Genomic DNA, 24,599 nt, shown 5'->3' with positions numbered 1-24,599 from the left:
AGTGGTCGCTCTGTGTAATAAAATTTTCATTTTTGTGTGTGTTCATGCATGTGTTTGAATTACAGTGGCCTTGTTGTCTACTCCGAGGGACCATTAAACTTGGACCATAAACCAGAAGATATGTCTGAACTCTTCAGACCTTTTCACACTTTGCTAAGAAAAATAAGGCAAGTAATAAAAGATAGTTGTAATTGCTTCTCTTCTGAAGTGAACATCAGAGGCCTGAAAACTCATAAATACTTAAAAAAGTGTTTCTGTTTGCTATGTTAACCATAAACTTCATTTTTCTTTCATCAGCTTGATATACCCGTGAAATAACTAAATGTAGTTTTTCATTTCATGGTAGTTTTCTGAACTTTTAATCTGTGATAGTTTATTTTTTTTATTTGAGTATCATTTGATAGCATTTCACATTTTCCTTGTGGTTAGATGATGCCTGAAATACTACAGTTAGAGTTTATTTTTGGGAGATTCTGTTTCTAATTAGCATCAGTGTTTCTGCTTAACTAGGCTTATTACATTTTCTCATTATGCTATGATGCAATACTCAGATAATTCTTAACCTAATAGAAACGACTATCAGTTTTTCATATTGTAAATTTGTTTTTTACAGGATGAATCACTTTATACTTCTTTCCATTATGCTTCAGTGTTGGTTACCATTGGAGATGTGGGCTTTGGCTCAAGTATAAAGAACATAAAGTATTTTTTTCTTAGCTGAAGTCTTTAGAAGACTTTTTTCTTAGCTGAAGTCTTTAGAAGACTTATCTGTTACTTTGGAGAAATTTGGCTGTATCTTTAAAGGATCTTTATGTTCACTCTTCAGGTATTTTATATGGGTATTAAAAAATTTCTTAATCCATAAGCCTTATTATTTTTTTAGAGTTCAAATTAATATACCAACTGCAACTTTTTTTCTTAGAAATCTCTAGAGATAATCTGACAGGCTTGGGGTTTTTTCCCCTGTGTCCAATTTTCAGCAGTTTGTTGCCTTCCCTGGATGTCATGGTGACAGTTTAATGTAAGAATAGTTTTCACATACTTTATCCAGATTGACCTCCTCTCATCTGTTAGAGGTGAGGCATCTCCTGAGGGAGAATGTGAGCTTTGTCAGGGGTGGTTCAGAGGGGAGCTATTTCTGAAGTTAGCTTTTATAAATATCTAGACCACATCCTTGTGTGTCCCTTGAAAGCTTCCTAGCATTTTTGTCTAAAGTCTTATTTTTAGGTACATTAGTGTTTGTATTCAAATCTGAGAATTAAAATTGACAAATCAACATGTTTGGTTTGTTGGGGTTTTTTGAGTAATTATGGTATTATAAAACACTGGGTGAAGAATAATAATGTGAACTGAGGGGTGAAACTGAAGTTAGGAGGAAAAAGCTTTATTGATACTGAAGCTTGAAAAGTCCATGAAGTTTACATTAAAATACCTTATTCCCAATATGTGGCTATATGCTGTTTTCACCAGCATTCCACTTGCTGTCTAAAGCCAAAAGGATATTTAAGAGCTAATATTCTTCTCATAATCTGTATTTTCTTGTTTATCCTCATATTTCTCAACCTGGAAAATGAAAATCAATGAAGTCAGTGTATTGCTCTGCCCACTTAATTTTCAGTTACTGTGAACATAGCTCTGGGGTTGCAAACAGATTTGTAAAATGCTTGTTTGTTCAATAACTACAGTTTTCAATGCCAACTTTAAAAATAAAAATCTTTCAGATTCAATTTCGGAAAAGTTCTGATATACTTTAAGACTTTTATTTATTCTGTAAAGGAAAGAGAACATTAGAAAATGTGACTTCAGTTGTCTAGGAGACAAAATTGGCAAAGTGTTCTTAGTGAGATAACATCTATCAGAGAAAAAATTCAAGCAAGAAGTAATATGAAATTCCACGTCTGGCAGTCTCTGAATTGAAGGAACTCAAATACTGGCAAGAAATGAGCTCAAAAAAATCCTTTAGTAATACTCTTGAATGAAAAATATATTGAATGAAAATAACAGTGAGATACAAATAAGTGTGCTTTTCATGTAGGGTAATTAAATTACTTTTAAAAGTACCTAAGCTCTGTGGACTTTTTTTTTTTGTCTTTTTTTTTTTTTAACTCATCAGACTCCAATCCATACTCTGTGACAAATTTGTAGAAACCTATGAAGAAGATGGAATGATATTTGATATACTCACATTTCTGCTCCCCAACAATGGAAGAATTTTTTTTCCTGGAATCTTTCTCCAGTCTCCAGCACCAGTAGTTAAGGCATGAAAATAGATTCAGAAGTCTTCTGTTAAAAATGGCTGCATTTTGTATTCCAATTGTGTGTCTGTTGGAAGAATATAGAACATCTTACTGCAGAATGTGATCACATCCCAGTGAATTTCTCTGTGAAGTTCTGTAACTTTTTAGCCTACTAAGTATTTTAGCTCATGGAGTAACATTATGTATGAGATTATTATTTTGTAGGATTACAGGTAATTAATTTTTAAACTGTATTAGCCTAAAATATCCATAAGGAAAAGATAAGTACTGTATTTAATTATGTTGATCCACATAATTAAATCAGAACTAGCAGAGAAGATAAATATCTATTAGGTATGAAAATTTTTGGTGTCCTACTGGTGGCTGACAACTTTGAAAACAATAGAGATTGTTGAGACTCTGAGAAAAATCAGTAAGGGTTCTTGCTGAGTTTTTGGAAAGGTTGAGCAGCAAATTATGGCTTTGAATGTTTTAATTAATGTCTAAGCCAGGTGCTCGTGTTGACTTCTATTTTGTGTGTAAAACATTAGCGTTGGTATTTTATACATCTACCAATGCATAATTATATAGTAGTGCTACCTCTGTGCCTTTGAAACATTTCTGCCAAGCTACTGCAATCTGCTTAGGGAATACACAGATCACATCATCTGCCCTATGCACAGATAAGTAACTTGGGTGCCTGTGACACAGAACATTCGTGTGATGAAACTCTTCTTATACTATATATATATTTGAGGCTGCTGTGCAGAGATTTTCAAGAGTCAGCAAGCTTGGGGTTTTGCAGTACTCCTTAATTCTGCCCTGTTTCAGAGCTCTTTGCTTTCTTGCTGCTTATTTCTGAACCATAACAAGTGATGGCAGGGTCCCTATGGATTTTGGTGGTGCAGAATCAAGCAGATTGCACATCAAGTGGTGCAGAATCAGAGGATCATACCATTTGAAGTGCACTGAAACCTTTCTCTGTCATTTACTGGAAATTAAATGCAGTATACATACTCTTTAAAGAATGTTTAAAGAATTTAAAGTGTGTTAAAGATTTGGGTGGGGCAGTGTGAAATTTGTTTTCTTTTAAATTAACTGTGCACAGTGGTTGGGGAAAAACTGATCAGTTTTTCCGAGGTGGCTGTGTTCAAAACTTTGAGTTGATTCAGAGCTGTGGCATTAAGGGGGTGCCAGTGCTGTTTGTTGCATGTCTCGGGGTTGGTTTCTCAGCGTGGGGGTGTCAGACAGATCCCAGGGCTTGGGTGTGCAGAGCTGATTGCAGCGGGAGGATGTGCGTGGTGTCCCTGTACCTGCACTGGGCTCCTGCCGTGGCAGCTCCACTGAGGCAGCTGGTTATGCTCCCTTGGCAGCACAGGCTGGCAATAACAGTGAAGCTGTTCTCTGATAACAAGGCAGTTTAAAATTCTAGTCAGAATAGGAGCAAAGTTAATGGAGAAGGCTTGAGGAATGTGCAGGATTAGCGGGTTTGTGGTCCTGTCTGCTGTTAAGCCGAACTTGTCTTTAAAGACATCTGGCCTCATGTCTTTGAAGAACTTATTTCTGTACCCTGGATATTGGCAGTAGAGTAAAATATGTTCATTGGTTTTGCCATAGGCAGAACAAATCTCTACTACTGCTTCTAACAGGAAGAGCACAGCTGAAGGATTTGCTTGGTTTTCCTGCCAGTAGCTGTAACCACTGATAGAAGAATGTTCCTCATATTTTGAAAGCTAGATTGCCTTCCTGTGATATAATGCCAAAAATGAATAAAAGCAGGTGAAACCTCAACATGCACTTTTTAAAATTCAGTGTTTTCTGAAGCACCTCTGAGAAGAAAGCACACTGCTGCTTATCAGGGTGGATCACAGAAGCTGACTTTACCTGTGGCTTCTGAATAATGTAAGCAATATGAGCACAAGTTCTTCATGAGATGAGATTCTTCAGCAGAAAGGAAATGAACCACTGAAGTAGCTATAGTTTACTAATGACGCCTGATGTTTAATTTTTTAGTAGTGAAATGTCACATTTCTTTCCATGTATTGGTTAACATTCATTTTGAATATCTTTATAGTCATTTTACAACATGGCAGATTGGCAGTGACTCCTGTATAATCTAATGTACAGTGTGTATATAAATGGTAACTGCTGATTTAACATTTGTCATCTTTAAAAATGACTGGTGAATCTTGAGAACTTTTAACCAGAGAAGTGAAGATAATTACCTGAACCTCTTTTAGAATAAGCTGTATTTGTTAATAGCAAAATTTCCAGTGTTGGATTAGGAAAATGAGCATATTCCCTTTGAATTTAAAGCAGGATTATTTCTCTACTGAAATTATAGGGCTGGTAGACTACCACGTGTCTAATTCAACTGGTTATTTTCTTCTTCCAAGGCTGTGTGGATCTGACTCATCTAAAAAGACATGAGGACTGTCAGCTGATTTCACTGGTGGTTGTTGTTGTTTTTGTTATTATTATTTTTTAAATCAGGCTTTATTTGCTGTCCTCAAAACGGCATACAATTGCTCTTAAATTCTGAGGTGTTGTTATTGGCAGAAATAGAGTTCATTACTTAAGTCCATGGGGCTAGCCAGTGTAAAGTAAATATGTGTTTCCAGCATTGAATTTAGAGTGAATGTGTGAAACCTGTATTGGATAGGTCTGGGCAGCCAGGCTCTGAGCCTTTGGAAAAGGAAGCAGAGTAGCTCTGGACACCCAGACATTCAAAAATCCTGGGTGCTGCCATGGGGTGTTCTGGAGGCTGAATAAAACCCGGAATAGATGCTGGAAGTCCAGAGATTTAATCTTAGATTTTCCCCGGACCCAGTGTATCATTCTCAGTTATGCTGATGGGCTTAGATGGAAAGCAAATTCCTTTGGATGTTGCTGGTGTAGTCTCTGTTTGTAGAAGTTGCTCATTCTTTTCTTATTTGGAGAAGTGTGTGTGACTGTGGTGTATGGAGAAGCGTAGCTGATGTTTAAGCAGTTTTCTGTTGGTCAGTTCCTGACACAGAGTTTTTGATCTGTGCAAGAAGAGCTCACTGTGGGTTGCTGAACACTAGGATGCTGCCTTGGTTCAGAATTCCTGGCTGCTGGCAGCCAGTAGGATGCACTCACAGGGATCACTCTCTGTCCTGTGCTTATGGTCTTCCTTAGGATTCTCAACTTGATGGACACTGGTCCAACCCAGAAGTTTCCTATGTCTTTAATATCTTTGTATATATAAGGGACAAGCTTAAGCCCTTCACTGTTAACTGTTGTATGCTTACTCTTGTTTGTTGTGGATTTTTTTTTAAATGAAAGCCCTGACTGCTTTTAAAATCTCACATTACTTTGTTTACACTTATAAAATTCTACATCAATGTTTCTGTAAACACGAACAAAATGGAAATTCATAATACAAACCTCATGGCAGCAATCATGTTATTCTATGTTTGTATTCATCCTATTGGTATAGCTATTTCAAAAATAAACTGTGATAATACTACTATTTTTATGTTGACCTTAAAACTTAAGCCATTCTCAGTTTGTTTTTAAGGTGATGTTTAAGTGCTTAATCTCTTACAGACACTGGTTAAATACAAAAGCTGAGTAATAATAAGGTGGTATCACTACATACTGTGTAGACAAAAAAAAAGGAATGTATAGGTTTTTAAATGTTCTAGTGTGCCAAATAGCAATACTGGTTTGTAGCTTATTAGGCAGTTGAGTCTAACAAAGATTGTCCATTTTCCTTTCTTATGTATGACTGAAAAAAAATGGTCAGCCTTTGGATTTGAAGATGCATATGGAATGATTCTAGGAAATTCTGACTTCTCTGTTACAGAGTGTGAAAAGGGAGGATACAATAGTGGAATTTTTCTTATAGGTGGTACTTCTGGAGGCTTAGAACTTTTTTCAGGGTCATATTACTCATGTAAAGCAAGCTTTTTTTAAAAAGTCAAAAGTTAATTGTGTGGAATGTACATAGCCATAATTTTTTTCTGACTTAAGAATGCTTACCTAAACTGTTAGCTTTTTCAAACTGTAGGTAGCTGATGTACAGGTCAGATACTAATGATGTAATTTTTGAGCTATTTGAAAAACTGGTAGTACTTGCAAAAATTTTTGATCTTTGAGTTAACAAGTTAAGACTGTAAACCATTGACTGGAAATCAAGATGTGAGATGCATTGAATGTTTCTTTGGCAATTTTTGGCCTCTTTTTTGCACCAAAGTTACTCCTTTAAGGGAATTCTTTTAATATGTGCATATTGTCATTATACCAGCTGTGTGTCACCTGCCTACAAATTATTCCTAAACACATGAGGAATAATGGACTCCTAACTCCTGTTAAACAGGTCTTGCTATTCCTATCCAGTTCTTGAAAGAGGATATTTGTGTATGTGGCTTCTAATGGAGGAGGGTAGTGTAAATCAAATTCAGAACTAAAATTACATGCTACTGTGTCTGTGGATTTGTTTTTAACTTATTAAGCACTTAACACTTTGTTTTCAGGTGCCAGTAGTCCTAAACTGCAGTACTGAGGACACTTGGTAACACTGGAGATGCTGCATGTCTATAGAAAACACAGTTTACTAAATAGCTCAGTGTTTGCTTCTAGACCTGCCTTGTTCTTAACATCGAGCAGAAGTATTACTCCTTAATGCCCCAGTGTTGCTGCTTAACCCCAGCTGACAACTCAGCCCCATGCAGCCAACTTGCACCCCTCCCGTGGGTTTGGGGAGAGAAGCAGAAGAGTAGAAGGGAGAAAAGTCGTGGGTTGAGATCAAGACAGTTTAATGGATAAAGCAAAAGCCCCCCACACAAGCAAAACAGAACAAGGAATAAATTCACCACTTCCCAGGCAAGTGTTCAGCCATCCCCAGGACAGCCAGGCTCCATCACACTAATGGTGACTTGGGAAGACAAATGCCACCACTCCAAACAACCCCCTCCCTCCTCCCCACAGCTTTATATAGTGAACATGATGTCATATATATGGTATGGGATATCCTTGAGTCATTTGGGGTCAGCTGCCCCAGCTGTGTCCCCTCCCAGCTCCGTGTGCACCCCCAGCCTCCTGGCTGCTGGGCTGGGGTGAGGAGCAGAAAAGGCCTTGGCTGTGTGTGAGTCCTGCTCAGCAATAACAAAAACACCCCTGAGTTACCAACACTGTTTCCAGCACAAATCCAAAATACAGCTCCATATTAGCCACTGTGAAGAAAATTAAGTTTGTCAGTCGAAGCCAGAAGACTGAGCTCGGTGTTTGAGGCAGGAGAGAGCCCACTTCTCATTTCAGTGATCTGGCTTCCAGATACCAGTGTTGCATAAGCAATATTATTATTTTATTGACTTCCTTTATCTGACAGAATAATGCTGTGAAACTTCTTCAGTTTTCTTTTGCAGAATAATTTTTTCAATCAACTTGAAGGATGGAACATTAGTTTGCTAATCAAAGTTAAATTTGTGAATTAAAAAAGTAAAATGATAAAATAAATCTAATGGTGGGTGACATTTTCACTCTTAAGCGATGGGGAGGGGAAAAAATCCATTTTTGTGTGTGTTTTAGTTTATTTTGAGGCTTCACTGCAAGCATGTATATAATTTTATGCCCTCTCTTTGCATGAGTAATCTCGAATTCAGGCATCAGTAGTCACACGCTCTGGATATGAATGCCAAATACACCTTGAATTACACAGTCAGAAGTATTCTGTGCCCTCAAGTTCTGGATTTCTGCACTAACAGTAAAAGCATTTTTAAAATCTGTAACATCAATGCCTCATGATTATAAATGACAAGTGATGTGTGTATTTCTTCATTTTCAGGGATCTCCTTCAGACACTGACCGAGGATGAGCTGCACACACTGGAACGTAACCTGTGCATCTCTCAAGATGTAGATTTTCCTGTCAGAGCAGATCCTGAAGTGCCCTCTGTCATTGCACCAGGCATAACTGCTACACTGCCTGCTAAGGAACTTTCAGCAAAAGCTGAGAACACAGAGGCTGAGCTGGCTTGTTCCATGCAGTATGATGAGCAGGAGCTGGAGCAGCTGAACAGGATGGTACACAGAGTCGGCGATGAAATGTCTTCTCTGCTTTCCCCTCCAAGCATCTGTCAGTCTCCAGCTCACAGACCTAGCCTAAGAAACAGTTCTAGCACAGAAGCTTCACCAACAAGACACCATCTTGACAATTTAACTGATGAAGAGGACAGAGTTTTTTTTATGGATGACCTAGATGGAGCAGGAGAAGCTCTGGCTGGGTTGGATTCAGTAAGTGATACTTTTGCTTGGGTGAATAACCCTTGCCACGATTCAAAACAGAACCTGCAATATAGAGATGCTTTGCTTTATGAGAATGGCCATCAGGCAGAGGAAACTTTGCTTTTAAAAGATTCTGAAAGTGACTTAAGCAATAATAACAATGTGGAAGATGGAAAACAGATGTCTGGCATTTCAGTTCCGAATTCATGCAGCTGTCTAGAAGTTCCAGACTCACAGTTATACCTCAATGGCTGGGATGCGTATGCCGATGACGCAGAAACGGCGGAAGTGATAGCGCACAGGACAGGGGGAATGAAAATATCTGCTACTGTAATATTCAATCCTAAATCTCCTTCTAGCTCAGAATCCCCAGTAACAACCCCAGAAGCAGCTATTAGTTGTGTTCCTGGATCTGCTAATCCATTAGCAAATGAGGAGGAGGATGAATCCCATAAACTCAGTATAGCTGCCACAAACTGTCTAATTAATTCCTGTGTGTGTTGTGGCAGCTGTGAAGACAGCAGGGAGGACGGTGTTGAAGGTTTAAAGACTAAACATTCTGCAGGAGGTGTTGTAAATGCTTCATACACATTAGTAAAGTCTAAGGAAATGGACCATGTAGATAACTTGGACAGTTCAGTCCCTGAGCAAGAAACATTAAAACCTGAAACTTCTGCTTTGTTAGCAGAAAGAGACTTTGGCAGTGAAGAGCAAAAACTGCCAATCTCCTCTAAGTGCCTGGCACATTCCTCAGGTTCACAGGTAGGAGCAGAAAGTGACTCTCAAGAAGCAGAAAGCATCTCACATCAGCAGAAGTGGGAGAAGAGAAAACAACTGTGTGATACAAAAATGGACTACAATGAAGATGCTAGTAGTGAAAGGACAGCAAAGGAAGATGTAAAGTCAAGATCTAGTTCAAGGTAAGAGCAGCTTGATGTCTTGGTAGTAATCTGCATGAACATAAATTCCTGTATCCTTGTACTGCAGTGATTGGTGTATCGTTAATATTGATTTTAAGGACAGTACAATGTTGCAGGATTAAGGAATTTATCCATGTATTTTTTTTTTAATGCAGATAGCTTTTTATTGGACGTCAGCTTTTCTGCAAAAGATTTGGAGAGCATCTGAATTTTAATCATCCAGTGTCTCTGTATTGTTGAAATCAATGTTACATTATGTGCTTAATGTGTCCAAGAGGGCATTGCTGCTAAATGGTACCTGGGTCATTACTTCCATTGTATTGTGCTGTTTTATAGGAGAAAAGTTAACTTTTGCATCAGGGCATGGGAATATGTTATCTAAACACATTTTACCTTGGCTGCATTTGAGAGAAGGGGTTGATGAGATCATGTTTCCTGTGGGCACAAGTGTGTCTGTGAATGTGTGTGCTGAAGGAGCCTAACAAAGTGCAGAAGTGGCTCTTAAACCCTGTTGGACCATTTCAGCCAAAGCTGATAGAAGAGTGGAGATCATGGATTAAATTTCTGCCTATTTAATGACAATAAGGAACTTGATAATGGGGAGATACCATCATAATGCTTGTAATAAAGAAAATGCCATGGTTCAGCTCAACTTTGATTAGGTACTAGGGATCTTACACAGATCAGTAGAAAACCTGACTTGGTTTTGATTTACTGTTTAGAGGATAACTTGTTTTGTATTGAGTCCTCAGTTTCCTTCAAGTATTAATATCATAAAGCAGAGGGAAGACATTAGTTACCTTTGCTTTTTGTGTTTCTGTGACAGCTGGCTTTCTTTGTGTGTGATGCAGGATCTCTGATTTTATGTTATGTTCATAAAGTTCGGGATAACACAGTGGAGGTAGCTTGAACCACAAAGCATACCCACAATATAGAAGCTACAGAAATAAGTGTACTAATTGAATTATGAAGTATTTTACTGGCAGTGGAAGTAGAATCATGAGTTCTTTGGCCTGGGCCTAATTGCTTTTACAGGCTAAATACAACTTAGTATGCAGAAATCTTGACTTATCTTTCTCTTAATTCTGGTGATTTGCTCTTAGGCTTGCAACTATTATCATAGTCAAGGCCTTACAAGAGGGTTTCTAAGGACTTCATTTTAAAATGTAATACACAAATCTCTTTGACATTCCATGATTTTGCAACACTCAAAGTGGAATACTATGTAAAAGTAATCACTGTTTAATCAGTTTCCTCATAAATTATACAAAATTCAGAGTATTTGTTTACCAGTTTTTGCCTTGGGTAGGATATTAAATGAGTTTTTGAGAACAGGTCTGAAAAATACAATAAAATTATATATATCTGTAAGCTACTATTTCAGCTTCCCATGTTTTGTGAATGTAGTAACTTCTCCACTGACTTGTCCAGCCTCTGTTAATATTGTTAAAAAATTTTAGCTGACAATTGTCCTTTCACAGACAGTTCTGTAAGTCTGTCTTCCCATTTGCTTTTGTTTGCTCCTGATTCCTGTCTGGCCTCTCCTGCCTGTTGTGAATTTGTAGACCTAAGTCATATTTTGTCAGCGTGGTTACTTCTTCAGATTGGAAGAGTCAGAGCCTACTTGATCAGAAGCTGTCCACAAATTATCCATACCTTTGATCATGCCTTATCTCTTGTCCTAAACAATTTTCAATTGTACGATTTCCTCTTAGCACTAAGTGAATCAGAACTAAACTTGCTTAAGATATGAGCAAACTGTGGATGTGCACACTGGCATAATTGTTTTCAGTTGTTTTTCAGTTGTTCTCAGTATTTGACTTGGAATTTTTGCTAAGTGGTGTGCTGAGGTTCTTTTTGAAGTTGTCTGCTAAAGCCTCAAGATGTTACTTATGATCTCAGAGGCTGTTCTCTATCTGATGCTAAAATTTTTCTCCGTGTGTTTACCAGTTAAGTCTTGCCATTTTTTTACCTGTTACTCAGACTTTAAAATCGTGGGCAGTTGTGCAGTCTGTTCTGGTTATTACCCTGAGTGATTTTGCACTGGTAGTAACTTGTCAGAGCTCATTGCTCTCCCTGTTTTTGCAGATAATACACAAAGCTCCCAGGGTGCTGAAGAACCTCAGCCATGACATCCCACCCTTCTGAGAAGTGATTGTTTAACAGCTTCTCCCAGTTTGTGATTAAGAATTATCTATCCTTTTTGGGCCCTTCCCTCATATGCTATAGCTCTTTAGTTTCCTTAACAGCCTTTAGTGAGGTATTTTGACAGAACCTGTTGGGAAATCCAAAGGTTTGACAGATCAATCACCATTCTTCACAAGCTTCTTGACCCCTTCACAGAGCTCCCAAGATGTTCCCTCTGCAGAAGTCACCTTGCTTCTTCCCAGATAGATTTTCATGTTATTATCTACTCATTTTAGCTTTGGATACATTTTAAGTTGCATGGTATGATCATCAGGCTCTCAGAGCTAGAGCTGTTTGAGTCCCCGTGGAGTCATTTTTATTTTTAGGGATGGCCACCTTTAGACTCCAGGCATCAAGGAAGTTTTAAAAGAGAGCTTAATAATTCATCTTATTCATTCTTGAGTTCTAAAACTCTTGGGTGAATATTTTGTTAACAAGTTACTGGGATTTGGCTGTTTTCACCATAACCTCTTACAAATATACTTTGTTGATTACTTCTAATTAGCTGTATTCATTTTTGAAACTATAGTACATCTGTTATTAATTGCCAAGTAATCCACCTTTGCAGCAGTAGGGATGGAGGTATTTTGTTACTAGATTTTTGCTGCTTTATTTGGAAGCACTCTAATGCCAACTCCTTAGGTATAATCTGCAGAAGATGGAGATGCTGGGGTTCTACTGAAAACTAGGTTAAAAATGTGGATAGATCCTATTTTTCTTTATATGTATGTGTATAAGATTTGGGTCTTGCCTCTGAATCACTAGTCATGTTATCAGCAAAATAGATAATTCACTTACAAAACAGAACTTTGTGGACCTTTCCTTACTCGTGCTGCCTGGGCAATGAGTAATTGCTGCTTTTTGATGGTATTTTTAAATTGGAAGATCACATTAGACTTCTGTGACTGCTCTCTATTACATGCTTGTGAATGCCAACTTAACCATAAGGGAAATGTTGGAGACAGTAGATTATTTTCAGAATGATGGACTCATTAGCTAGAACAATAAGCAATCTCATACACATGGAATAGCTTCAGGATAGACTCATTCATCAAGTTGATAAATGTATTTACTTTCTAGTTACTGTAAGTCACCAAGTAGAAGAAAATTTTCTTTCCCTTTTCTGAATAAAGCAGCTCTCAAATGTATATGTTGTGACAAACTGTTTGTTTTAGAAAGTCAGTCATCTTACTACACAGTATGACATTATAGGTATAATCTCTGTGATCCAGATGGGTTTACCATAATAATCCTTGTATCTGAAATAGCTGGTATTTCAGGCTTCTCTGTCTAGCCTCAAAATTCAGTGGAGTTTAAAATACTGATTAAACAGTCTTCTACTAAAAATTTCATAGGATCATAGAATGGTTTGGTTCAAAGATCATCTTGTTCCAAACCCCTGCCATGGGTAGGGTCACCTCCCACTAGGCCAGATTGCTCAAAGCCTCATCCAGACTCTCCTTGAACACTTCCAGGAATGAGACCTTTGCAGATTCTCTGGGCAACCTGTGCCAGGGCTTCACCACCCTCACACTAGAGAATTTCTTTCTATCTAGTGAAAACCTACCTGCCTTCAGTTTGAAGCCATCCCTCCTTGTCCTGTCACTACCTGCTCTTGTAAGAAGTCCTACATCTTTCTTGTGGGCTCTCTTCTGGTACTGGAAGACCACAATTAGGTCACCCTGAAGCCTTCTCGTGTCCAGGCTGAACAATCCCAATTCTTTCAGCCTTTCCTCATTAGAAAGATGCTCCATCCCTCTGATCATCTTGGTGTCTTCTCTGGATATGCTCCAACAGCTCCATGTCCTTCCTGTGATGAGCCCCAGAGCTGAATGCAGAGCTGCAGGTGGGGTCTCACCAGAGCAGGACAGAATCCCCTCCCTCACCTGCTGCCCACAGGGCTCTGGATGATGCCAGGACAGGGAGGTTTCTGGGCTGGGAGTGCTCATGGCTGGCTTCTGTCCAGCCTCTCACCCACAGCACCCCAAATCCTTCTCAGGGCTGCTCTGGATCTGTTCATCCCCAGCCTGTGCTGGCTCTGACCCAGATGGGACACTTGTAGAGCTTGTCCAGGTCCCTCTGGATGGGCTCCTGTCCCCTCAGGTGTGTTAACTGCACCACCCAGCTTGGTGTCATTAGCAAATCTGCTGAGAGTGCACTCAATCCCTTCCTCTGTGTCATTAATGAAGACATTGAGTAATTCTGGTCCCAGTAGGCACCTGGAGGGACACCACTTGTCACTGATGTCCATTGGGATTTGAGCCATTGACCAGTGCCCTCTGGATCTGACCATCCAGCCAATTTCTTACCCATGTAATAGTCCATGCATGGAATCCATCTCTCTCCAATTTGCATACAAGGATGTTCTGGGGGATTGTGTCAAAGGCTTTAGAGAAGTTCAGCTCAATGACATCCCTTAGCCCTTCTCTTGTCTGCTGATGGAGTCCCACAGAGCAACTATCACAGGGTATTGACAGGTCTCTACACTTGGCTTTTGAAGTCATAGCTGATGATATGTCTGTCTGCTATTTGCTTGTATCTCAAAGATAGAAAACACCAACAGCATGAGAGTCTTGGGCAGCAGTGCTAATGAGATGCAAATATGAGAAAAGCACTAGCAAAGATAGAGTATCTGATTTGCTGAAGGGATAAGGTGATAAATAAAGGCTGTCATGCAGCAAAACAAACTGCTAAAGGGGGAAAGCCATGTAAGAATAGAACAGAAGATGATAAAACTACGAAAAAATACGAAAAAATGGTGTTTTGGGGTAAAAAAGGATGTAAGTTAACCCCAAAACCAAGCTTTAAATCTGTATCTAATATTCCTTGTTTTTCAACTGGAAGCCAACTATACAGATTTTTTTTAAATGTTCATTTAAACATAAAACGCTGCCTGTTCTTTGACAGAAGAAAACTACAAAGAGGGAAGATAATTTTTTTGTTGTTTTATAAACATTTGTCTTTCTGTTCTTTCCAGAGCTGAGGAGTCCATGTAAATCTGCTAATGTTTTATGAAGCGTGGCAACTTGTTTGATATTGTCATACAGTGCTGGTGTTTTCATGTTTTAGTCTTAAATACTGCTTCTGTTGCATGTTTATTTATCTACATAGTGACCTCAAAACAGTTCTGATATTAAAAACGGATTATTAAGTGTACTTTCTCACTTTTTCCATTGCACATCTATTTAAAATGTCTAGCTTAAGTTTTTAATTTTTCTTTTGCTTTTCCTTTGAGCTGTTTGAATGTATTCTTGATGAAGCCTTTTGCAGTGCACCTGACAGTTGGCAAAAGGGGCTGCAGTTGGTAGTGAGGAGAATTTCTTACCTTCACCCCTCCTGCAAGCTCTGCCTGTGGCCATTGGCTGTTGGATGCTGGCACTGTTTGCATTTACTTGTGGGGGCTAAAATATAGAATATTTTGCCATATGCTTTTGCAGTGTAAGGAGGAAGAACGAGGTGTCCTTGCAAAAGCATGTTTTACTATTTGTTGATCTATATTGCAACTCTAGAATAAGAGGAATAATTTATTCTTTAGCTTGGTATTCAAGTTGTCTCTTTTCTTAGTCTTGCAATTCTTTAATCCTAAATTGTATATATTATACAATATTTTTATATTACAGTAGTCTATGTTGAAATATATTAAAATCTTATTTCTTCAGCATATTAGAATAACTGTGTAAAAAACGTGAACACCTGTTTCAGACAGTTGGTTTCTAATTTTGATTTTTTTGGCTTGCATCTTATTTTGTTCACTCCTTAGCAACATGTGATGTGTGCACATTTTCAGTACAGCCACTTTAAGATAATTCATTCTGCCTTTATAAATGCATGGAAAAGAGCCATTCAGCCATTTGTATTTTGGGGATGGCTAACATTTGCTAAAATAAACAAAACCAAAGTCACACGAAGTACCTTTCTAGCTTGTCTGAGTTTCTAGCTTTTCTATTACTATTCCTTTATGAAAACTAGATTATTTGATATTGAAATGCAAATTAACTTGATTAAATGTCTTAAATTCATACTTTCCTATAATATTCCCATCACAGTCAGGTTTAAGAAAATTGTGTACATTTTTGCACGAAAATGTTGCTTTTTCCATGAAAAAATAATGGAGAGCTCTGCAAGTTAATGTAAACAAAAATATGTCTGTTTATTGTCTTGTACTGATTAGTCTTTTAACTAGCTGTTCAGGAGAAAGGAAAATTCTCATCAGCAAAAAGCAAATAGTACTTGATTGGGAAGCAAACATCAGCCTTTTAACTGCAAAACTTGCCTTAAGCAATCCTTTATCTGGCTGTTGATTAAAGTTCTTTGTTCCCCTTCTAGTGTTCTGTTTATTGCCTTTGTGCAACTAGCCAAATTCAGATTCAGTATAAATTAATTTTTTCAGTCCCTCCTCCCCTTCTTTTTAACAATGCATGTCTCAAATTTGAAATGGCAGTGTTTTGCCTTGCCTGTTGAACACTGATTTTTTGCAGTATTCTATAACACAGATGCTGTTCAAAGCTTTAATGTCACTGTTTTATACCAGCTTCCCTTTCACTAGGTCCAAATATCAATTAAAGCAACAGTGGCAGTGTTAGCAGTGGCTAACATATTAGCTTTCAATGTAGGTATTCCTGAAATTACAGGTTACAAAGTTTTCAAAGATAATTTTTGAGTGGATTTAATGTGACATGTTAGGCTTCAGAGCCCTCATGTAGTGAGCCAGTCAAAATACTTGTGCCAATTAACTATTGTAATATGAAAAGTAATTGTATTCAATTAGTAGCACTCATGAAGAAACCATCTCCTGAAACAGAGTTTTAATTAAATGTGAGAGGCTGGAAACACATTCCAGTGTAAAAAAGCATGGATAAAATAAAGGTGGCTTTCAGGTTTTTTTTTCTTTTTAGATTAGTTACAAAAAGTGGTCAGCAGCTTTCAATAAAGGTTCATTGGTTCAGTCTGCCAGTACTCCATGAAAAGAGGCAGCCATGTCACCCATTGTCATTTTGCTCCATGTCCTCAAACTTTATTCTGTAATTTTATCAGAAGTGCTGAAGAATTATGTTTTGATGAGCTGGATAGTGATTTTATCCAGTGCTAGAATGTAATTTTTAAAACAGCACTGTAGGCGTTTAAGAGCCACAAATGAAAGAAACTTTTGCCACCTTCCCCAGTTTAAGCAGTCCTGTGAATCCCAATCCAAAACAACATTATTGCAAATGAGCATGGCGTGGGGAGGCTCAGGTCAGCTGTGGGCTGATGTGGGAAGGAAGAGTTCACTGCTCTCAGCTGCAGAATGTGGCTTCATGCACGGATTTTCTCTTATAATTGTGCTAATGAATGTATGTGCTGAGCCATCATCAGCTGATAATGGGAATCTTGAGATGGGAAAAACGGGTCAATTCACCTCACCTGCACCTTAGAAAAGTGGAGAGGATCTTCAGGCAGATGTTAAGAAGAAAACTTTACAGTTATCCTGAGACTGTGTGTACTCAGAGAGAAAGCAGTGAGTATATTAGAGTCTTTACTTGTTGGTTGTGTTTTTTTGTTTTGTTTTGCTGGGTTTTTTTAAAAGCTAGTTAGTATAACACTTAGAAAGTATAAAACAGAATTATCATTATTGGATTCCCATTTCTTGGTACACAGAACTTCTTATGTGAAGAGTTACAGCCTGAATATGAATCAGTAATAAACTCTGTATATTATAAATACTGTTTCTGGTACAGTAATTCAGTCTATATGGATGCACAGGAATGAAAAAAATGTTTACATGTTGTAATTGCCTAAACTACACATTGTTTATTACAACAAACAAATGTGAGTGTGGTTTGTGTCAAGTGTGTTCAAGCAGTTTGCATTGCCAAATGGTGTCTGACTGGATGGATATCTAATCCTGAAGTCAGCAGATTGTTCAGCATCATCAGGTTTGTGCCCCAAGAGAAAAATAGAGGAATGGAAGATGAAGGCATTTATAAAGCAGTTTAGAATGGCAGTCAGTGTTAAGACAAGGCTTAAAAACTGATGAGATGGTAGAACTGGTTAGAAGGAGTTGTGCTGATAGGAACTGGTATGGAGTGAGAGAAGATTGAAAGGAGAGGCAAAGAAGGATGGAGAAGAGATGAGGTCAGGCATAGAAGACATCTGTGAAGGTGAAAATCAAGATAATGTTGAAATAGTTGATAATGCCAGCTGGCTGTGGGCCATTATGTTCATTATGCAAACTGGGTTTACTTACCATGAAGGTCTTTATTGTTTTGCCTTCTTTCTCAAACTGTCCATTCCACATATTTAGCTGATGATGGAATGATTTCATGTCTTGGGACAACATGTGCAATAAATAATATCTGCTCTTAGCAGAGAGTTGGTGGTTGATTTGGTTTGTTTTAGCCTAGAGCATTTAACTCCCCAAAAACATGTGTGAACTTCTGAGTTCTTACAAAAAATGTAAGCCCTTTGAGCTCTGTGTAAGAGCTTAAAACCTTAATTTCTTTAAAACAAAAGAAAAGAAGTAGAACTAGAACATAAGAAAATTGAATTGAAGTGCTTCAGTACTGGTAACAGAGATATTTTGATAGAACTGCAAATATGTCAGGTGGAGCTTCACAGAAGGCATTGAAGGGCAGCAAACCTGACATCTTTCAGAAAAATTATTAACTACCCAAATCAGCTGACAGGGTTGTTACAAAGGAAAAATCTGGAAATGGTGGGGAGGTGAGATAGCCTAGAAGATGCTGAGTTTGCTACTCATTCTAGTTTCCTGGTTCTGCTATTCAAAGATCAGTTTATTCTGAACAGAAGAGTGACGTGCTTCACTTGCAAGAGAGAAGCAATGAGTTAACAAAATTCCATGGGAATTGTAAGAGCAGTTTACCAAGCTGAGATGGCAAGGTACCCTTCAGTATTTAGTGCCTAGAGGACAGGGAGACAAACAAAGCTTCCAGGGAGACCCTTCCATTGAGTCTTGAGGTTCAGAGAGGAGTGTGGCTGCAGCTCGATCCAGACTTAGTCCCAGATGTCATCAATGATTTATGTCTAAAGGATTATTTATATATGTGCAGTCAATCTTTTTGCCACTTAGCTAATATTTCAACATTTCAGCACGCTTATTCCCAATTCACTTACTCAATATCTGGTTTGATAAGGATTCACTCAGCCTTGAGGAGTAATCATGAGAGGCATCCCTACAGGGGAGATCCTGGCATGCAGCCTGCTGCCACAGAGGAGAGCTTAGCCGGCCCTGGACTGTCCACTGTGTTTGGGCTGAGATCAGTGACTTACAGTCATATTTGCATACCCATTGTACTTTGGTTGGTGTGTGTTCAAATAGCCCTCAGCTGCTGTGCAAGGTTTATGGCCCTTGACTACTGTGGTGTTACTTGTCTCCCCAGAGCCCAATTTGAGTACAGACATTCAGACTGCCATTTCTGGCTTTTGTTTAAAAGGAAAAGGGGGGCAAGCACACTACCACACCTGCCTAATCATGGTGTGATATTGTGTGCTAATGGTTTTTTTAATATCATTTAGCTGCTGTAAAACAGATAGTAAAATTACATTTTAGTAGCATGACCATATTGTAAGATTGGATGGGTAAAGGTGATGAGCTATAAAAGAGTAAGCCTTTGTTTAAATGCATATATCTCTTCATAATGAGCAGAATTAGCAAGGGAAATTACATAAAACGAATGAAAGTTAAATAGATTTTTGTTCAAGTCTGATAAAATTATTTTCCGGTTGTGAAGTCTCTCCTTTCAACTAAAGCATGGTACACTTGGGATTTATTTTCAAATTGGCAGTCAGAAATGAGAAACATGAAGGGGTACATTTTCCAAGTGATTAGTGGGAGGTATGCAAACAAATCCTATTATTTCTTAGTGGGATTAGAGCACATACCTTTCATACACTGCTTTGAAGAATTCCCCTTAAGCGTTCTTCCAGACTTCTAGCTGAAAAAAATAGCTGTAGTAGTAAATTTGGCAGAAGAAAAGAGTTTGGAACATAACTGGCTTGCGTATATCTAAAAAGCAAAAGAACATTAAAAAAATCTAGTAATAACTGTGGAGAAGTAAGGTAAAATAACCCTGACCCATATAACTACCTCTCTTTTAACTGGAGATGTTTTGTAGGTTTCTCTTTGCATTGTCCAAAGATTTCTGTTGACTGAACATTTGGGTTCAGCTGGCTTCAATGAATCTTCTGCACTGCCTAGAGCCAATGCAACTTTGATATCTCTGCCCGACATTGCATATTTTCTTTTCTCATATAATTTAATTTTTTTCTCAGCTAGTGGAATTTCCAGTAGCTGAGCAGTAAATTGTTACCCAAACAAGAAATTGGTCTTTACAAAATAGTTTTATAAGTGCTTATGAAACTATTTTTACTCCTCTAATCCTAGTTTATGTTGATAATATGATGTAAGATCTGAAGTAATGTGTTATTTAGAGGCTTTTCCTTAGTCCAGGGATACCAGAGACAAGTTGTCTACCATTCATTTAAATTAGTCATACCCTTTTTACTTAGTAGCTAGTGGATTTTTGCTAACGAAGTGTCAGTGGTTTGCCATGGGACTGCTCCTTGCTGGATATCTATTGGCTCAAAGCACAGAATTTGAGGTACATATATGGCATTTACAGGGACTGAGCAAACTGAAGGGCAGGTGTATTATCTAAAGCTCCATCACCAAAGTGTCAGCTTTCTGTTTTCTAACAAACCTTTTCCTTCCAATGGGGAGAACGTTGGTCAAACTGGTCACAAAATTCAGAAGTTTTTGAAGTTAATGGATTACTGTGCCTTGGGCTGAAACCCAAGATGACTTCATGAACTTTCAGTTTTGTTATGCCTTCATTTTAAGGTTATACCACACTTAGCAGCATGGGCGTGCTATTCCCTCTATCTCCAGTGAAAATGTAAGACCCACAGTTACTTCCTGAATATTTTAACTGTATGGCATGAATTAAATGGAAGATTGTTGTAAGATGTGTGCCCAATGACTTTGCTGAATTGCCTGTCCTTTTGGGAAGAAAACAGAATAGGTTTGTATCATCTTCTGAGGAGCAAAAAATGCCAGTTAATTCTTATTTCTGTATAACCCATGAGAAGCCATGACTTAGCTCAATGCTGTTTTTGTCTTTGCTCGCTTCAGCAGTTCATTTTGTTTCCGTATGTTTTTTCAGTTCTCAGGATGGCTTACGTGATTCCCCCCTCAGCTCCATCTCCAGCAGTGACTATGAGAGTGTTTCTGTCACTACATGTAGTCTCTCCAGCATATACGCTCTGAGGTAATCTCATCACTTTGCAGTCAGATTTGACAAATGGTATTGAGTTATGCTTGGTTAAAAATTTTCATTGAATTCATCAAGTGACAGCAACACTTCTGAGTATTCTTCCTTCTGAACAACAGGTGCTTTTTGGTTGTTTTTTTTTTTTTTTTTTTTAACCTGACAGCTTTCCTCAGTGCTGTGACAAATGTGAGGCAACTATTTATGGAAAAGTTTTTAATACATGCAGGAATCACTTACATATGTCCATGATCTCGCTTTTATTTATCCATATAGCAGTTCTTAGGAGACACTTCAGGTTGTAGCTTGACAAGTAACAAATGTTTCTCTTAGCTAGAAAACATGTTTTTTCCATTTTTCCTTAGATTTCTAGAAAACATGTTTTTTCCATTTTGTTTTGCCTTGTAAAATAAAAGATGTTCCAGTTAACAGTTTAACTTACACCCTGTTGCTGGCCAACACTGGTAAGAACATGGTGAAGAGCTGCTTCTGACTTCAGAGAATATTCTGAGTTGGAAGGGCCCCACAGGAGTTGTGGAGTTCAATTCATATGTGAATGTCCCATGCAGGGATTGAAACCATGACCTTGGTGTTATTAGCAATACTATTTTATATTCTCATCTTTTGAAACTGCATGGGAGTTTTAGCTTTAGTTGTACTCAAAGCTCTTAATGAGAGTGATAGAGGAATTAAGGTTAGGGCAGAAAAATGTAAGTAAAACATAAAAATGAGATCTTTGCATTTTTCATTATTTGCATAACATACGTGTATGAGATGTATTGCATACACTGTATGCAGTAACACTTTTACTCTGGTACAGACAGATGGAAATACCACTACTTCAGTTAACGTAGATTGTCCTCCACTGCTTCTTGTCCTCTTTTTCATCTGTGTTTCTCTCCCCAGAACTTCATTTGAACTTCAGGATTTTCAAATTTCATCTAGGTTTGGTGATAAAAAGGCTTTCCGAATAGTGATAGATGCAATACTACGAATAAGAATTTGGTTTGGTTTTTTTAGGATGTGCCTGTCTTCAAGTTAAATTTTTTAGAGTTTAGTATTTTTAAAGTGAGAACAGAAAGATGCAGTGAAAACTGTTTTTCCTTGTTTTAATTTTGAAATAAATTTCCTTTTAACAAAACCCAGTTCACCTGCGTGCAGCAGTTGCCCTGTGTCAAATGCTGCATACATCGAAGACTGTTTCACACAGGGCTGTCTGAATGCATGGTAGATGTAGCCTCAGACTCTTCAGGAATAGCTGGAGCAGTGAGAATAAGTCTTGATTAGATGCACCCGCTCTTTCAAAGGCCTTACTGGACTGCCTTTGTACATTAGTGCTGCAGTTGCCACTGTATTGGTAGTTAGGTGAAAGAAAGTTTGATTTATAAGGCAGTATTTGTACATGTGCTTTTGTGCTCTTGTCCACTGAAATACAGCATTGCATGGGTGGCTTGATGAAATCTAAGTTGCCTGTTTTTCTGCATCTGATGGGTATTATCAGATGTAGCTATTGTAGTTTGTGGTCCAGTAAAACAAGCCAGCGAAGTGTCTGCTTGACTATGATGGCAGAACTTTCCCCTTTTGAAAAACTTAGTTTAAAAACAGCTAAAATTTCTTTTTATGACTCATTTTGGTGAAATAAGAGAGAAAAAAAACGCTCTTAAGTCTAAGTGTTTCACAGTAGTATGTTCCTAGATCTTTGTGCATAGAAATGTAGTATTCAGTGCATGTATTTGTATAATTTTTTAGAATATGTTATTTTTAGGTGCATCTCTCTTCTCTCTTTAGAGAATTTTTATTTGGCCATTAAACAGTTTCTCTAGAGCTGCATTATTTGTTTACTACAACAAACATGTTCCTTGTGAAGACAATCTCTAAAATGTTCTTGTCTGAAATAATTAGGTTTTCCATGATGCCATATGCATATCCAAAATAATACCTAATTTGGGGATTTGTTTCTTCTGAAATATGCCATTTTAATGTATCTAATTTCTTGCTATTTACACTTAACAACAATTAGACATTAAATGTAACATTTGTAGTTTTATCTGAAAAATAATTGGCTAAAGATAAAATCCTTGAAATATGTTTGTGGCCTTTCATCCTCCTGTGAAACATAAACAATTCCTTTGTGCTATTAAATAATCAGTACTGAGACTGACAGTCATGCTGTCAGATTGCAGCATATTTTGGCAGTATCTTCAGAAAATGTAGCTGTGATAGCAAAACCAGTTTAACTGCAGTAGTGCTGTTGAACCAATAGTGTATTAAATAGCTGGAAATTAAGAACAGATGGAATTGATTTGAAACAATGAAGTATTGTATATGTGGAATTCTGTATAAATGTACGTTTATTGTTTTGCAAATGGAGAACCAGGGAGAAAATTCCCACTCTTTGGATCCCAGAGCACCTTTCAAACCAGTGGTTTGGGTTCTCAAATGGTTTTGCTAAGGAAAGTTTGATGATTTGGTACCTGATCTGTGTAAAATATTCCTCTTTCTAGTCTCAGAGGTCTGGTGGTCAATAAGTTAAATGTTCAGCCCAGTTCAGAAGATAATTTTTTGCAAAATATTCATTAAGTAGTGTCCAGACTTAAGATGCCCATACCAGTAGTCGGTTTTCTCAGCAAAGAATAAATGTATTCTATGTATTTTAGAAAGTTTGCAAGAAACTTTGGTTTTATGCAGACTTTGAAGGTGATGCAGAAGTCTTTTGTACATCAGTGTGATTGTGAAATAACATTGCTGACTGGAGTGAAAATTGCCCTGCAGGGGGAAGGTGGCAGTTGGTCCATTGATTATAGTAGCTCCATGAAAAAACATCCATCCTGTTTTTCCTTTCTGATGGTTTCTTTCCATAGATGTTATTTTTAGAACCATTTTTAATATAACTTACTACATTGTAAACAGGTAGGTAATAAAATACACTCCTGAAATCTTACCCATATAAGTGTTTGAAGTAGTAAAGTCAGTAGTTTTTAAAAATAAATTGCAGGAGTTTGTCAGCTTTCAACATGTGTTTGAATTACTGGACAAGATCCTGACGTAGCCATTAATTTGAGTGGAAACCTGAGTGAAGCCTGCCTATCTGCTAACAGATTGAGAGACCTTGGTATGTTCTAAGATGGGACCTAAGTTTTCTGAAAGACTGGAGCTAGAAAGTGCAAGAGAAATGTTGATTTGGGAATGATGAGGAAAAATAAGACAACGGAAGAGGAAGGTAATTGCAATTGATTTTGAGTTTCATTGGAGTTTTTGGTGTAAGAGTGCCAGGGAGGAAGGAGTACTGATGAATCTGTATTAATGTGTTTATGTGCCTAGAGTAAACTCTACATGGTAAACTCTTCTTCTTCATTTTAAGGTTATAAAGAGCCAATAAATGAGAACTTTAAATATAAGTATTAATTCTTAAAACTAACCTTAATATTACACTAGATGCTTTCCCTAGTCAACAGGTTGGGGGTTTTTTATATATGCTATTGCAAATTAACTACTGGTGGTTTTTACTATATTTTTCTACTATTTTAGGCATTTACAAAAATTGGTGGTGAAGTTATAGCACATAGTTTACAGTCTGTAAAAGGCAGTATCTAGAATGAATTGTGACTCAAGTTCATGCCAAAACAGCAAGAGCCTGCCAGCAATTAGAGTGGGATATTTATCTGGATGTTTCAGTTAGTGTCTGTATTTGTGTAGATGTGGGCAGACATTGATCCTTCTTAGTGTAAAATATTTCTTTGTTAT

At 37.7% G+C, this 24,599-nt stretch overlaps 1 protein-coding gene across 4 annotated transcripts in view; it reads left to right on the top strand.

The window, feature by feature from the left end:
* The window catches only part of ZFYVE28 (zinc finger FYVE-type containing 28), a 146,543-nt gene that overhangs the window by 94,282 nt on the left and 27,662 nt on the right, over nucleotides 1–24,599 (top strand). For 2 of the 4 annotated variants that reach the window (XM_014895242.2, XM_088163032.1), the window contains exons 7-9: nucleotides 66–167; nucleotides 8,047–9,405; nucleotides 20,751–20,855. In XM_014895242.2, coding sequence (XP_014750728.1) covers nucleotides 66–167; nucleotides 8,047–9,405; nucleotides 20,751–20,855 — 1,566 coding nt within the window. The remainder of the gene's footprint in view (nucleotides 1–65; nucleotides 168–8,046; nucleotides 9,406–20,750; nucleotides 20,856–24,599) is intronic. The other 2 variants (XM_014895244.2, XM_088163033.1) reach the window with 1 other exon arrangement.

The sequence above is a fragment of the Sturnus vulgaris genome, chromosome 4 (genome assembly GCF_052056855.1).
Source record: "Sturnus vulgaris isolate bStuVul1 chromosome 4, bStuVul1.hap1, whole genome shotgun sequence".
In the NCBI taxonomy this organism is placed as follows: Eukaryota; Metazoa; Chordata; class Aves; order Passeriformes; family Sturnidae; genus Sturnus; species Sturnus vulgaris.
The sequence above is the reverse complement of the archived record's forward strand: the minus strand, read 5'-3'. Positions and strand labels throughout refer to the sequence as shown.